At 39.7% G+C, this 16,666-nt stretch overlaps 1 protein-coding gene across 2 annotated transcripts in view; it reads right to left on the bottom strand.

Annotated features, from left to right (window-relative positions):
- ABCC4 (ATP binding cassette subfamily C member 4 (PEL blood group)) overlaps nt 1-16,666 on the bottom strand; it is a 239,168-nt gene that overhangs the window by 149,418 nt on the left and 73,084 nt on the right. For both annotated transcript variants that reach the window (XM_072994692.2, XM_020783541.3), the window contains exons 17-19: nt 13,568-13,605; nt 12,069-12,169; nt 10,917-11,063 (exon numbers count right to left, since the gene is read on the bottom strand). In XM_072994692.2, coding sequence (XP_072850793.2) covers nt 10,917-11,063; nt 12,069-12,169; nt 13,568-13,605 — 286 coding nt within the window. The remainder of the gene's footprint in view (nt 1-10,916; nt 11,064-12,068; nt 12,170-13,567; nt 13,606-16,666) is intronic.

Here is a 16,666-nt window from a genome sequence, read left to right as displayed (position 1 = left end):
ACAGTAATGGCGAAAGAGATAATGTGGAGGAAAGTTCCTGCATTTTATGATTAAGGGAAATAGAAAATGTACTTTAATTTCTGTTTTAAAAATCATCTTTGAGAGCAGAAGCTAAACATTGGTTTTATCCTGCATTTGCAATTTTCTAGTAGCATATTCTGGCTAGTGCTGCATTTTCTTAGAAGCTTAAACTAAAACTCCAAGTACTTATTTCTATCACTACAATTTTGCTCTTGATAAAGCACTTGTTAACACCCTCCCCCCCCCCCCGTTTCATCTACTGAATTAGGTGATTTGGAGTCTAAATCTGAGAAGGGCCTTTTTAAAAAAAAATCATTCCCAGATTCTCCTGAGACTGAAATTGTTCCACAACTGTTACATAATCAGCCAGGTGCATGCAATCTGGCAGAAGCCTAATTAATTCATCCAGATGCTCCAGCGCAGATTACCCAGGATCATCTGGGAGAGAGTATTCAGTGCATTGCAAAAACAACCACCAACTATTAATGAAATAACTTTTAATTGTAAGGGTCTTTGGTGCATTCCAACTCACAGATGCCTGAGTCACAGCATCCAACAAATTCTTTTCTTATGCAGCTCTGTCCTTCTCGTGCATGCTGGCCCGTACCAAAAAAAAAAAAAAATAAGCTAATGCTTATCAACATTCTGTTTACCCTGCCGTTTCACACACATAGTGATGACACACACTGGAAATATGTGTAAAAGCAAATCTCTCTTTCCCCCTGCCTCCAACCTGATTCAATTCAGAAATCTTCAAAAATCTGAATTTTCAGCATATCCTGAAAGAGTTCAACCACAGCAGCTACATAGAATGCAGCTTTTAAAATTTTGTGGCTGATATTGTGGCCTGGGAAACAGATATTATCTGCCCACAAGGCTTCGGCATATGCCTTGGTTACTACATAAAATAGGTGTTCTGCGATGTAACCAACAACAACAACAACAAAGACAGATTCAAGTTGATACAGAAGCCTTTCCACCAAATTTGGAGGTCAATACTGCTTTTGTGTTTGTATGGAGTGATACCTGTTGTTATGAATGAGACACAATGTGCAAAAGCAGTTAAGGCCATTAGTCTTCTACCACTACATCAAAAATACTACATCTTGGAGGTGTAAATGCCCACTTCTGCATTACTTCATTATTGTCATTCTACCTGCAGAGATCTCCTCATTGCAATAGTGGCAAGTGCCACTGCTTTGCCTCTCCCAGTGTTCCAACAGCAATAAGAGTGGCATGTCAAGGGCAGATTGAGGGAGGTTTTGGATCAACAGCCTTCATGTTCTCCTGACATGCCTCAAAAAAGCAAGGGGGAAATATAACAACCATGGAGCTGCCCCTTTCCACCTCAGAGCCAAGCTCTGCCTGTAGATTCACCTTCCCCTATGGATTAAAAAAATCACTCTGCTTACATATCTAAATACTGAGGCAGATATGTGCTCTTCAGTGGTGTTCACCACTTAAATCTACATGCAGGAAATTGTACCCCCTTCACTGTTCATGTTTCTCACATAGAGACAATGACATAGGGGCACACATGACATATATGTAGCCGGAACGCAGGTTACTTCCTGCACAGCTGAGATGGCTTTTTACTTGTGTTACAAAAACACAGGGATATCTAATACTCATCCTTCTCTTAACTTCAGGACAGAATGACACCTGACACAGAACAGAAGACTGCTGTCAAAATATAAAAGTTCCACATCAAGTTATCTCCCTCTGTAGCATCCCCTGCATCTGATCCCATACTGCAGCACAACTGAAGGCAGTGAAATACAGTCGTCAGTACTGTATAGTGCTGAAATTTTCAATTATACTTCATGCAACACCTTTAATAAGCAACAGCTTGGATGCTTTGAAACAAAGATGAATTCAACTATGCTAGTATATACTGAAAGCACACAAGCTCTTAGTGCAGTATTTACTGATCTTAGTCTACTTGTGCAGCAATCAACTCATAAAGATTGCTAACAGAATCTCAAGAGTTATAATCTAATAGGTGATGTGTAAGTACGGCTATTTAAACTTGTAACAAAAGCTATTATGATACTAATAGCTCCAAAAGAGCAACTCCCATAAAATAATTCAATATCACACCCTGATAAGATTTAAAGTACACAGAACCATTGTTATATGAAAAAACATTTAAGGTGTTCTCTTCCCTTTAAACATGTGGCAGCCAAACAGGTTTAATTGCCACGCCTCTTCACTCAGCCTACTAAGTGTTCCATGCAAACCCAAAAATAATATTTAAAGTGTTTTGTGGTTATTCAGGATCTTTGTGATTGATGCAACTCTATTGTGCTCTCTGGTTTCTTAAACTGTCACTCTATTTGGTTTTTTTTTTTTAAATTATGCATGCAGTAGAGGAGAAACTGGCTCATTATTATTTGAGGCAACACATACACAACAAATAATTTTCCAAAAGCTACCAATTCCCTAACATTAACATGAAAACAAAATGTAACAAATACTAATACAGACTAAATAATTTTCCAAAAGCTACCAATTCCCTAACATTAAAATGGGAAAACAAGCCATGCATACTTTGAACTAATCTCAGGCTCAAAATGAAGAATAATCATACTAGCTGTCAAACATCCAATGTGTTAATTCATACAATATTATATTAACCTTGTGCATGAAAAAATCTGCATGTTTTAAAAACATACTGAACTCCATCTAGTTTCCAAAAAGGGCCAGCTCAGTTAATTCACTTTGGACAGACATAACACACTGATATTCTGGCACAGAGCCTAAGTACTTATGCCAATGATGAACGACAACACCAATGAAATATTTTTTGACAAAGAGTTTTGCCTTACAAATAGCCTGCATCATCTACGTATATCAAGAACACTACCTGCTATAAAATTTAAAGGCCTCCTGACCATTATTTCTGGTTTAAACATGGTACCATTTGAGCAGAGTCACTTGTGTGAACAAGCATAGATTAATGAACACTACCAAGAGCAGTCAAATCATTCCACCAATCAAACAGTAATTTAATACATATATCCATGCTATCCCTGTAGAAATACCACACTCAGTCTAAGAGCTACAGCTACAGCTCTGGATTTGATTATTTTACATACACTCACTTCTAGACACATTCTGGCATAATCTATTGGGAAGCTCCCCTATGCAAGCCTCACTGAAGTAAATTCATTAAAATATTACTTATTGAGGAAAACAGCCTAACTGATTAGACTTTCACATTTTAATCAGCACTTCAAAACACACACACACACATAGAGAGAGACATACACTAAAGTAGCTTTATGTCAAATCAGAACAATAACCATTTTATTCTACAGCAATCGTAACTGCACATTTTAAAAACTTGTGCACACAATACCTCTCTCCCTCTGGGTACTTGGGAGAATGTAAAAAGTTGTCTGGCAACATGCTACCTCATCGATCTATCTAGCCCAGTGCAATGGACTCGAATGACCAGTGGCCCCTGCTCCCCATCCCAGGTAAAGATCCTGCCACCAAGAGCTCTTACACTGTAAGAACATCCAACATCAGAAATGCTATCAAAGTTATGTCTACCAATAGGTTTATCTGCTGCTCAGCCCAAATCCTTATATAATCAGGGTGGAAACTACATGTAGCTTTCTTTAGCCCATATAGCCACAATCAGAAGTCGTAAAAGTTACATCTTCCAGACTGCCTCTGAACCCTTCAGCCAGCGTGACCAAGAGCCATGATGGTTTGTGGGTTCTGTGCACTATTTTCCAAAAGGGCCTACCTTGTTAAGTCTTTGACTTTTCTGGTTCCAGTGACTGTTAATAAATGGCACTCAGAGTTGACCATTATATACCACTTAAGTGACATCCTTGCCAGGATCTGCCCTATACACTTGCACTATAAGAAGACACTGCACAAACCCAAACAATCCAGGCAGAAATGAACCCAGAGCTGACACTTCCATCCTCAGCCCAAACTACAGAGACATACAGATGACAAAAAAAAGCTAACACTTACAGCTCAATCTTAGACATGTTGACATGAAAACAAGTCCCACTGAGTTCAACAGGAAATGCATTCAATATGCAAAGGCTTACAAGCTTATTTTTTCTGTCTTCCCTGGCTAATAGTCAGAAGATACAGCAGACAGAATGAGCTAGGAATATCCCAAGAAAATGTTTTACTTGCATGTGATGAATATCAGAAAAAACACATTCTCAGTAGCCCAATATATAACCTGATGAATTACTGCTTCAAGTCCACAAAATGTGACATTAAAAATAGTCAGGAAACGCATTTTCTTCTCCCAGCTACCAAAGAATTAGTTTTAAAACTAGAACAGAATAAAATAGATCATGCTGCCCTCTTGTGTTAGACCAAGAGAAAACTAAAAAACTGAAGAAGTGTTCCTTTTTTTTATTCAGGTGAAAAGATTATTTGAAAGTTATGCAAAACCAAACACTGAAAAAGTTAATTCTTTCAACTGGAAATTCCAAAATCCCTCAACCAGCACAGTCATTCATCTAGGCTGGCTGGGGGATTATGAGAGTTGTAGTACAAAAGGAATCTTTTCAAAACTCTATGCAAAATATAACCTACAATGACTATTTATTTAATCCCACCCAACTAACAGTGAAGCTGCTACTCTAGATGGCAAACACAGCCAAACAGAACAATAATGGAAAGCAACAAAAACATCAGTAGAAAAAATACAAAACCCTAGGAACATGATAGGTGAGAATAGATGGGTGCAATAATCCAACAGACCCATGGGCTGCCCCCCCCCCAAAAAAATCACAGATGTGAGTGGGGGGCTCATCCTTGAATTTGGGAGAGAGAAGCTCCCCTCTAATCACAAGCTGTCCCAGCTTGGCACTAATGGGGCAATTTCTTAAGGACATTAACTAGCAGAGTGCAAAGTTTTTATTACAGGTTAATCAGGGCGTCTGCAATATGCATGAAGGGACACAGATATAATTCCGAATCATGGTTTACTGCTCTAGCTGTGGTGATAATGCTTCAGTTATGGGATGTCCTCTCTCAACAATGTTATTAACATGCTATGAAGAACAATACACTTATTTAGCCAGATGTATTTAAAGATTTCCAAAGTTGTTTGAGGACAAGGTTGCTCTCCCTCATAATGAGAGTAGGAGCGGGATTTGCTGCCCACCATCTTGAAATCTGATATGATAAAAGGGAATACCTGTATAAAACATTTTAAATAAAAGTAAGATGAGAAGTCCCCAGATAAACAGCAAAACTATGGTTTGATGTGCCAACATAAACTAATGGTCTGGAGCAGTGGTTCTTAACCTTTTTGAAAGAAACGCCCCCTTGAGCCATTGAGGAAGTTATCATCGCCCCCCTCCCCGCGATGATATCTTTTATTTATTTGTTTGTTTGTTTAAGACACTTAAATCAAATGACCCCTGAAAACAAAATTAAATTCTGAGAAAATGAAATGCCCCCAAAAAGTAACATTTAATGATTTAGTTGCAAGTGAATTTTAAGACGCAAAAAGAAATATAAAAAGGGTATAAAAACAAATGCAGGAACTAAAAATTTCAAGACAAAAAGTCTGAAACTAAATTAAAATTGGAGGAAAATATATATTCATGCACACTGTAAAAAGGCTGCAGCCATCTTCACAGGTTTGGCTTGCTCCAGCGCCCCCCTACTGCCCCCCTTCTGCTCCAGCGCCCCCACGCCGCCCCTTTTCGTTCTACCGCCCCCCTGAAAAATGAAATCGCCCCCTGGGGGGCATTATCGCCCAGGTTAAGAACCACTGGTCTGGAGGATATACACACAGGGCATCACCAGCAAGACAAGATAAGCATAGATTAGAGAACCTAAAAAGCAGCTTTATCACTAAAGTAAGTAAAATACGGTTAATAGCCTCAGTTAATGCCAAGAGTCTTCTAGTTCTGACTTGGCTTACTAAAAAGACAAGACTGAAGGTCACTACTGACATTTGCTGTATCACAGAACTTTAAAGGAGGAGGAACAGTCCCTTAAATTCTGCCACGCCAAAGCCAGGCCAAAGACTGAAGCTGCCCAAATCTGTTCCAAGGCTCTGTGGGACACAGAAGTATTCCCCAACCTTTCTTCTGCAAAGAGAAGGGATGAAATGGTTTCTTGTCTTGCTGTGTTTGGAAGCAAGCAGAAATGTTGCCTCCTTCAAAGCTTACCATTGTTCATCGTGGGAAAATGAACACTTGAAGAAGCAGCTATGTGCCTTTGGAGGGCAGTAGAAGTAAAACAGATCACAAGAGTTGGCTTAAGATCCTCTAATCTGTTTCCTCCTTGTCTGTAGACTGATATTCTCAAGTCTGGTTTAACTTCTCCTATTCCCCGTCTTTATTTTATTGATATAGCCACAAACAGCAGACTTAATATATAATGGTGGTGTAGGGAAAAAATCATGGCTAAGCTGTATACATGTATAAAGTGTGTAGAAGATGTGCCCCCATGCACACTTAAATCTTCTTTGCCCAAAACAAGCATCCTTTCCCTTCAAGAATCAAGGCACACACAGGCACATGCAAAACAACAATAAGCATGGAATGACCAGCTGATTGTTCCAAAAAGATGCAACACTTCCCCATAGATCTAATTAAAGATGGGCACGAACTGAACAACAAACTGAAAAAACTGACAAATCGGGCTGGTTCATGGTTTGGTTTGTGAACCAGTTCGGGTATCCAGTTTTGCCAAAGCAAAACAAAGCACCAAATATTTTTTCACTTGGTGTTTTGTTTTATTTAACTAAAGGGAATTCCCACTGTTCTTGTCACCTGCCTACCTGGTCTTTCCACTGCCTCTGTTGTAGCCGCTGCTGCCATACGCAGAAACAGCAGGCCTGGCTTCACTTCCTGGAAACTGGGCCACCGCCTCTGCATGTACACGGGCCTTTCAGCTGGATGAAACAAAGCTTAAACAAAGGGAACTGGTACATCTACTGGTGGCAAAAATACAAATGGGAGACTGAGTCTCAGGATGCATAAAAATATTTTATTTTATTTTATTTATTTATTGTATTTATACCCCGCCTATCTAGTCATTTCGACCACTCTTGGCAACACAGACATTATTCTTATCTAAAAAGCTCAGGGTCAAGCTCAAGCTTGATGCATTTTGGTTGTGGCCTCTTTCAGGAGCAACCTTTTAGAATTAGTATCTCATTTGGTCGATACCAGCTCCAACATTTATCCAAAGTGCAAATGCATTGCCAATATTTTTATACACCTTGTGACTCTGTCTCCCCATTTGTATTTTTGCTATCACCTGAGTGACAGGCACGCGCACAGGGGCAGCTTCCCTTCTTAGAGTATGTCCCTGCCACCCAGCTGATAGGCAGGTGCATGCTCAGAAGCAGAGGGCTGGCTCCTGGAAGCCAGGTCTGCTGCTACTGTACATGCTCCCTCCGACTATGGCTGTAGTACAGCTGTGGCTGCAGTGGGGCAATGACGGCAACACCAGGACCAAGTAGAGTGGCAATGGGGGCACTGGTAAGGGGGCAGGTGGGTTCACAGAGGAGGAGGAGGTAGGAATAGTTAGTACCCACCTCCAGGCACGAACCAGAAAATCGAACTGTGAACTGGTTCATTTTTCCAGGGATTCATGGTGGTTCATGGTTAGCTATGAACCATCACAAACCACCAGATTTCTGGTTTCTGCCCATCTCTACTTTAATCCTCAAAAGTCTATGCAACATAGACTTTTGAGGATTAAAAGTATCATCATAATTTATGATATTTGTTTTAAAATAACAGCCATCATAATTTGTGTTATTTGTTTTAAAGCATTATGTACACCAATATGCCCATTTTGGGCAAAAATAATTATTTCAATTCTCTTGTCAAGAGTTCTAAAAAGAATACCTTACCCTTTTGAAGAATAATTTTGCATTCCTTCATCATATACAAATGTTTACATATTCTGATTAGAGATGGGCATGAACCGTATTTTGGTGGTTCAGCGCAGCACATGCTTGCACAGCTGTTCTGCGGGCACCACAGATTCCCCTCTTCCTCCCCTGCATGCGCGCCCATTCCCTGGGTGACCCGCACTTCCCACTCTACCTCCTCAGAGAGACTGCCCATTCACTGATCACAGTGCACACTTCCATCCTCTGCCTCCTCTGACAGCCACTTAATCAAAGGCAGAGGTGTGGGCTTCCCTGCCCCACCTCCTTGTCTGAGTGGGTGGCTGCCAGAGGAGGCAGAGGAGGGAAGTGCACACTGTGATTGGTAAGTGGGCAATCACGCTGAGGAGGAAAGTGTGCTTCACTCAAGGAATGGGCAAGCATGCAGAAGAGGTGCAAGAGGGAGTGTGCAATGCCTGCAGAACACCTGTGAGGGAGCCATGCTGAACTGGGCTGAACTGTTGAACTGTGGTTCATGCCTATTTCTAATTCTGATACAACTAATTGCTCTGCCAGTTTTTCCTTTTTAATTAATCCAATCCACATTTTAGTTTCAGCAAGCAACATGGGCAGATTTTTCTTTTTAAAATTATAGCTAAAACATTGGGCTAAAACATTAGCAAGCAAACTGTATTTCATCATAAATGTTCATGTTACCATAAATATTTTTTAAAGGTAACACATTAGAATAGATGTTATCTTCCCTATTTGGTGATATCCTTACTAGTTCACAGATACTAATTCTCTTCTGTATCTCTTCACCAAAGATGTCAGTTGAATCCTGCATCCCTTAAAATGCAGCTTTCCTAGCATAGGAAATGTTATGCTAGCCTGACTGCCATACATCCAAATTAAAGATCCTCAGCCCTTTGCAAACCATGCTTGGGAGGGTGGAATTATGAAAAGAGAGAATTATGATTCCACTGTACGCTGAAACCAATCTTTTTTTTGCTACAGAAAAATATCATCTCCCAAGGGAAAAATAATATGGATTTCTCTTCCAACCTTGGAGAAATACACATGACATCATTTCCATGTTTCTTACAGAAGAGGAGCAGGCACCAAAAGGGGGGGGATATGGGGACACAGAAATCATCCCACAAATTGACCCAGTGTGCAAAGCAAAGCATAATAGTGGCTAGTATTTTTTGTTAAGATCCTCACATTTATCTCACTTCTACAGCACATCTACAGCAGACATAAAAGGGGAACATTCTGCATAAAGTTTAGAATCAAAAATTAAATACACTAAGCCTCAAATAGTATATTACCTTCTATTTCATAGTGGCAAAAGGAAGCTCAGAAGTAATCTTCTATAGTAACCTTGTTTCCTAGAACTCTGTTACAGTATTATTGAAATTAGAAAAGGGCCATGTTGTGCTTAATGTTACATTACTATTAGTAAACCATAATCAGTTCATTTAAAGTTTACTTTGCTGTAAGGCCTAACAAAATAATTTCAGATACTTAATTTAAAACATAAACAGATCACACACAAAAAAGATACTGAGTATCTGTCAGAACAAAACCCCCAAGGTTATACAAAACTGTTATATTCAGTTGCTTAGATCTATTACACTAATATTATATTAAATATCATCCCATTCTGCCAGCATGAAAGCAGAGCAGACATTTTTTTAAAAAAAACTATTATCTTGTTAACAAGAAAACCATTAACATTTCCCTGGTTTGATCACTGCACATGTTTCATATATAAGAAGCCTGGATGCATGCTATGTACATTTTTAACATCTGAAGAATATTTTCTATTACACTCTGTCTCACCTCCACCACTGGTACAACGATGTAAACTGACCAATTTTATTTAACTTTCTCTGACCTGGTGCTGTTGACTGAAAATAGGAAGGTGTCTTATTCTGAGTCACAATCTCGTTCCACCTAACCCAGAATTGCCAACTCTGACCGGCAGTAGCTCTCTGGGGTTTCAGTCAGGTTTCTTCTCCAGTCCCACACAGAGATACCTGATATTAATCACTGATGTTCTCTTATCCAAGCACTAATCAGCCCTGGCCCAGGTCAGCTTCTGAAGCCTGACAAGACTAGTATGATTGATGATTTGAAGGTGGCTGACAATAGCAATTGCTCTGCTTAGTGTGAATATACATGTATTTTGACATTTGAATCATATGCAAACTTAGTCATAAGTATACGACATTCAATTCAATGGCACTTACTCCAAGGAACACAGGTAGAGGATTGACACCTGAGATAATTATGTTCAAAACTATGCTGAACTTTATATTGGCCAATTTTGGAGCCATTTAATTTTTTTAAAAAAACATGCTTTTTAAATCTACAAATATTGAGATCCATGGCAACAAATCAATCATAATTAGCATAACAAGCTTACAGGATTATGTATCCTGCATTAGCAGGGAACTAAATGGTGCAAATTATTTCAGGAATCACAAGTTAGCTGCATTAATCAGGCACCCAAAGCTCTCTGCAGAGAGCACAATTTTTTAAATAGCTGAAGAGTTGTAATGAAAACAAATACAGTGGTGCCTCGCATAAGAAGTGCACCGTTTAATGACGAATCCGCATAGCGATCTAATTTAGATCACTAATGCGATCGCATTGCGATGTTTTAATGGGCAAAACATCGCATTGTGATGATCGGTAAGCGTTTCGCTTACCGATCTTCGCATTGCGATGTTTTTTTAAACAGCTGATCGGCAGTTCCAAAATGGCCGCCGGGTGCCTAAAATGGCCGGCGCAAGTGTTTTCACGCCCTGCCCTCGCTTATCAAGGGTGCAAAAATGGCGGCACTATGGAGGAACTTTGCTCAACGGTGAGTTTGGGAGCCATAGGATGCGTTCCTATGGCTTTTTCCGTTCCGTTTAGCGATGTTTCTGCATAGCGACGATTAATCTGGAACGGATTAACGCCGCTATGCGGGGCACCACTGTACTAAATACTGTAAGTACATAAAAGATTATATCTATAATCATTTAAGGTAGATACAACTTACCAATGGGATTTGTATCAAAAAACAGCACTGGAGCTTTCAAAATTGCCTGAAACATGTTGTTATGTAAATTCTGGGCAGCATTCACCAACACCTGAAACATCAGTAGACTCCTCAGTATGCTGAACAGTATAGTAACCACAGTGAATCCTGCAAACAAATAAAAAACTATGAAATGCAACATATTGACTTCAACAAGAATTTCAGACAACAGGAAGATATATCCACTTTGGATGGAAATCATGCATCATTCATACTGATAAGTACTGTACATTGCTTATCCAGGGTTCTCAGTGACAAACAAACTTCACTGAAAACTGAACTGTTCTTCACTAATAGGTGACTAGTCACACTTAATTCTATATGAACTGAGTGTATGCAATGGATGCTAACAAAAACAGATGTGCAGCTAAAATGAGCACATTGAACTTAAACTCTTTAAAACATTGGCAGGTAGCAGCTGGAGGGCTCTCTGGTCTGGCTTGGGTTCCTAGAAACTAGGATGTTTCTTAAGCAATTTTACCTGTGCTGTTTACCTAAAGGAAATCACACACACACACACACACACATACCTCAGTTGCAAAGCTATTTTACTTTTTTGAATTGGGAGTTTTTAGAATGATACAGATATGTATACACAGACCACCATTACAAGTGGCTTGACATTCAAGCTAACAAGGAATTGAGAGAATCTTAGTATTAGCTGCATTTTCATCAATGCTCACAGAAATCTTACCACTCTTAAAGAGTAGCAGGGAAGGAGAACATATAGAATGTTCAGTTTCAAGACCATCTCCTGATCTCTTAAGATGTTGAATAGTTCAAGAACCCCCTCCCCCCGATCTAGCCTTGTTACGAAACATGCCATTTTCCACATTGCTTTCCCAATCCATTAAAATACTTTGAGACAACTTTGGACACACATACACACACTCACACAGTACTCACAGGTGCACACGAACGGGCACACACACACACACACACACATGTATTTATGTATGCAGATATGCATACATATAAATACATACAAGAGTGTGTGTCTTGCAGATCTGTAATGACACAATCAAATCACTATAGCAAAAGAAAATCATTGTGCCTGTTGTTATTTAATGAGCATCTTGCAAACCACAGAAGTAATATTTTAAAGGTTTTTACCTGCATACATTCCTAAATACCACTCAAGATCAACAGTTTTTGTCTCATTTTTCCCAGCATTTCCATTTACGGTAACATTCAGCTTTACTTGTTCATTTGCCCTGTATAAATATCACAAACAGTAAACAGAAAGTTATCCAAAAAATGCTTAGAAATGCATAAATTTAGATATTTTTCGCTTTATTACTACAATGATGATGATGATGAAAGGCATACCTTGCTGAAATGAATCCTCTTAAAATAATAAAACACAACTTTAAAGGAAGTTCTGTGATGTTAAAAATGTTATAATGCTGCACAGACACACAGAATATTTTTAAAGATGAGTTCATCTTAGCAAGGTCATTAGCAGCCATAACCAAAAAGCTTTTAAAAAATATTTATTAAAAACTGGCCGCATGGTGATATAAGACTGCAATTTAAAGCATTAAAGTGTTATTATGTTTAAAAAGAACCATTAATCACCTCGGTAAAATGCCAATGACTAAAACGGGTTTCCACTCATTAGCTTTAATACAGTGGCTGGGATCCTGTGGGTAGTCAAATAAGGTTTACATAATTTGCTGTGACTAACAGAGCTGACTGACAAGCTTCTGGAGCTGTGCATACGACCATGCATGTAACTGTGATGGACTGCAATACCTCATCAGTCACAATTAGCAGTGGCCAAGCTACACGAAACTTATAAGAATATCCTGGATATTGTATTATTATGTTGTAGAGTCGCAGCATACATAGGTGGGAGGTTCACTGACCTGGTAAGTGACCACTAGAGATGGGGGTATTCATATTCATATACGAATATCCCCGCACAGGTGGCATTAATGAGGGTCCAGCCTCATGGGGCTGGCCGGTCCACTCGCCGGTCCACTGTGGACGCGAACAGCACGATTCTACCAATGGCTCCACAGCGCGCAATCCGCTCGCCACTCTTCAACCTTGCAGTGAGGCTTGTCCTCTGTTCTCCTGCCAGGAGTGCAGAGTGGATCACACGCTGCAGAGCTATTGGTAGAATCGCACCGTGCACATCAGATTAGAGAGTGAACCATTTGGCCCCATGGGGCTGGACCCTTGTTAACGCCACCCCCATCTCTAGTGACCACCCATGTCAAAGCTAAACTTTTAAATAAAATGAAAGAGCCAGATCTCCACCTGTGGAAATTGCTTTGCTCTTCCACTCTAATAAAGGCAGACTTTCTGGGGTTAAAAATAAAAGGTACTGTGTGAAAAGGTACACAGCATGTTTTAACTAGGCCGTTAAATGATATAAGGTCATGAAAAAAATCATGCTATGTCTGGATGGCATCAGTGAAGCTATTAATAGGTGCCTTCAAATTGCTGACTATTGATTTTGAGTCCCCATACTTTTAAAAATGTGACTTTATTCCGCCTTTTGAAAAGTGATTCTCTCATAAATGCGTATTTCTGCTTTTTCTGCTCTGAGTGCTCCAACATTCATGTGGTCAAGCAAACATTTTTTAAACAAAGTCTTGACCTACCAGTGAGAGAGCCACCAGTCCTGAAGTACATAGGCAACCTTGAACAAAATTAAACAAACAAAAACAGTTTTACTTTGACTCTTTAAAAAATTCTCCATTTTGAATTGTAAAGACATTTCAGTTCAATCATCCTGGCCTGCTTTATCCAACCTACTGTTTTCCAAATATGCTGGGCAAAAACCCTCAGAATTATTCAGCCAGCATAACTCAGAGTTCTACTCCAACCCATGCAGAAGCACTAGGTTGAGAAAAGCTGGTAATTTTTCAGAGCTAAAGGACAATATATAAAATGTTTATATAATTTCTTGCAAGAAGTATATACATTAAAAATGTGCCAAACACAAGTATTTTTCTGAATGATGATGACTTAAGAAGGAGAATGAGGAAGAAGAGCAGGAAGAGAAGAAGCATTCATGTACTACTTGTTTAAAATCATATGAATCATACTGTGGAGACTGTGTTGCTTTCTCTCATAAACACATCAGAGTTCTAAACAGTCTTTGTCCATGGCAATAAGAGTCACTATTAGGCAATCAACCATTGATGATTTAATAAAGTTTTCTTTAAGGCCACAAATTATAAACATTTATGTGCAGTAAGATAATAGTACCCATCTATGGGCCCATCTATACCAAGCTCTTAGCTCCTTCTACAAACACAGAAGTAATGGGATCATGGTCACCTGCCACACAATAGCTCGTGAATATCCACACTTGGAATGCAATAGGCCAGTGAACACAGACTTGTTTGTTAACTCAAGGAGATCTAGGGAATTGCTTCAGGTTTTGAACCAATCCTTATGCAAAATATACATTCATATATTTATTTCTGTACTTCATCAGAACTTGAAAGGCAGTTTACAAAAGGAAGACAAAATACAAAGAAACATGATGAGATTATGTGTCAAACAAAAGCCATTTAAAACACTGGATGGCTAAGAGTAGTGTTGCTTGGCACCAAAATATAACCAAATTGGTACCAGGCTGGTATCCATGTGGGGAGAACGCCACAGATGGGATACTGTCACTATGAAAGTTCTTCATTTGGTAGCTGTCACGTTTCCTCCTGTCCCTTGGCTGTTTCACCAATCAAAGGGCAGAAGCTAATCATCGTGTCACTGCCACCAGTTGATTATATCAACACTATGTATTATTAATAATATAGGTCCAGGCAATGTGTCATTTCAAATAGACCCAAATAGAAGTTGCTTATTGTTACAGGTGATGAAGGTAAAATCAATGTCTTTAACTCTTAACCAAACATTCCACTTCATCCACCCTCAACCACCAACTCTCTCTCTATCCACACTAAACTTCCAAAAACCAGTCTCTAAAACTCCAATCTAAACTCCTCCTCCTCCTGCAAAGAATCTTATATTTCATGACTCCACCTCTCCAGCACTCTCATTGGTCCATGCAGATAGCATATGAATATTCGTGACTGGGCAGACACCACACTAGCCACCTGCCATATTCCACATGATGAAGCCAGCCTCCATACATCACCGGGGAGAACATGTAGAATGTCACAGGACATAAATGGGGCCCCATCATCAGTGTCATCTAATAATAATGGGCTACAGAGCTTCTACCCACTCAAATGTCCTGTCCAAATAGGGGATAATAGTAACTGATCAATTCTGCCATTACAATCCTAACCTTTATAACCTTGACAATCCAGGAAGGCTATCTAAAGGCACAGCCTCAGAATCACTTCAAAGTGGCCCGGACCAACAGCCTTTCAAAGAGGCATTAATTACCTCCTGAGCACAGCTATCCTCCTTCAGCTTGCAAGTAGTAGCCATCAAAGAAAGAAGTGATAGACCACACTCCTACAGCAGCCATGTCCACATTTTCATGCCAAATTAGGTGGAAGTCACCACACCATGACTACATGGTACACCAGATCTATCAACTGACTATAGAATTCATGCCACCATGCCACCCAACTCACATTCCCTGTGAGGAAAATGTTACCTTTGAAGCAGCAAACAAACCACAGAGTGCTACTGAGAGCCCCTCAACAACACCCTGGTGTCTAATCTGGAGTAGGACCAAAAACACATGGGAAATACATGCTCGAGGATGCAATATAAGTGAAGTATTGTGCTCTTCTGTTTAGTCAAATTCTCAGAATTTTTGTTCATTGTCTCTATCTCCCAGCCTCCATCATCAAGCAAATGGTTGACCCAGGAGTTGGGAATGATTGATTGATTGAATGATTGCACTGACAGAGATGATACTTAACACTGATTATGTGATGGCACCAATTCAAATCACCTTCTTATTAAATAAAATGACAGGGTTTAACAGAAAAGCTTGCCATATCTATTAGAAATTCTCCAAGAGTTCTCTGGAATGCTTCAGATTTTATTCATCTCTGAGGGGCGACTTTCCTTATTAAGTTACGGTAGTTATTTATTCAGTGAGCCATTCTCTTTGTGAAGAGATCAACCCATTGTGAGCCTACAACACACCCAGACATGATCTGACCATGATGGTAGAGTCAAACAAAGCTTCCCCACCATCAGAACACTAATTTTATGGCCAGAAACAAAGACCAGATAAAGAAAGGGCATGCTACATCTGCTGGGTTGACAAATTGTGAAATTTCATGATTGTCATGGCAGCCATGGTGTCCTGAGCCCCAAGATTTCATTGATGTGAATGTTGAGGTCATTCAGAACAAACACTTGGGGATTTCAACACTGAATCCAAGATCAAATCTTTCAAATCAAAGAGGAAGACTGCTGAGCAGCAGGACGGTCAGTAGAATTTCCACCATGTCCCTTCTGCTCAGCACCAGGTACAAATATATGACGGTTGATATCTGGTGGTCTTGGTGGCCCAAGAATGGAACAGTTCTTCTTGTAGGGCAGGAAGCAGCAATTCACCTTTCCAACCAAGTCCAGGCTTTACCTACTTATATCTTAAACAAACCTCCTTCATGAACTCTTAGTAATAAAAAGTTCCCCTTGACAATTTGTCCAGTTGTGTCTGACTCTAGGGCACGGTGCTCATCCCCGTTTCCAAACCGTAGAGCCAGCATTGTTCTGTAGACAGTTTCCGTGGTCACATGGCCAGACTAGACACAGAATGC

Source organism: Pogona vitticeps, chromosome 3 (assembly GCF_051106095.1).
Source record: "Pogona vitticeps strain Pit_001003342236 chromosome 3, PviZW2.1, whole genome shotgun sequence".
Lineage (NCBI taxonomy): Eukaryota > Metazoa > Chordata > Lepidosauria > Squamata > Agamidae > Pogona > Pogona vitticeps.
The sequence above is the reverse complement of the archived record's forward strand: the minus strand, read 5'-3'. Positions and strand labels throughout refer to the sequence as shown.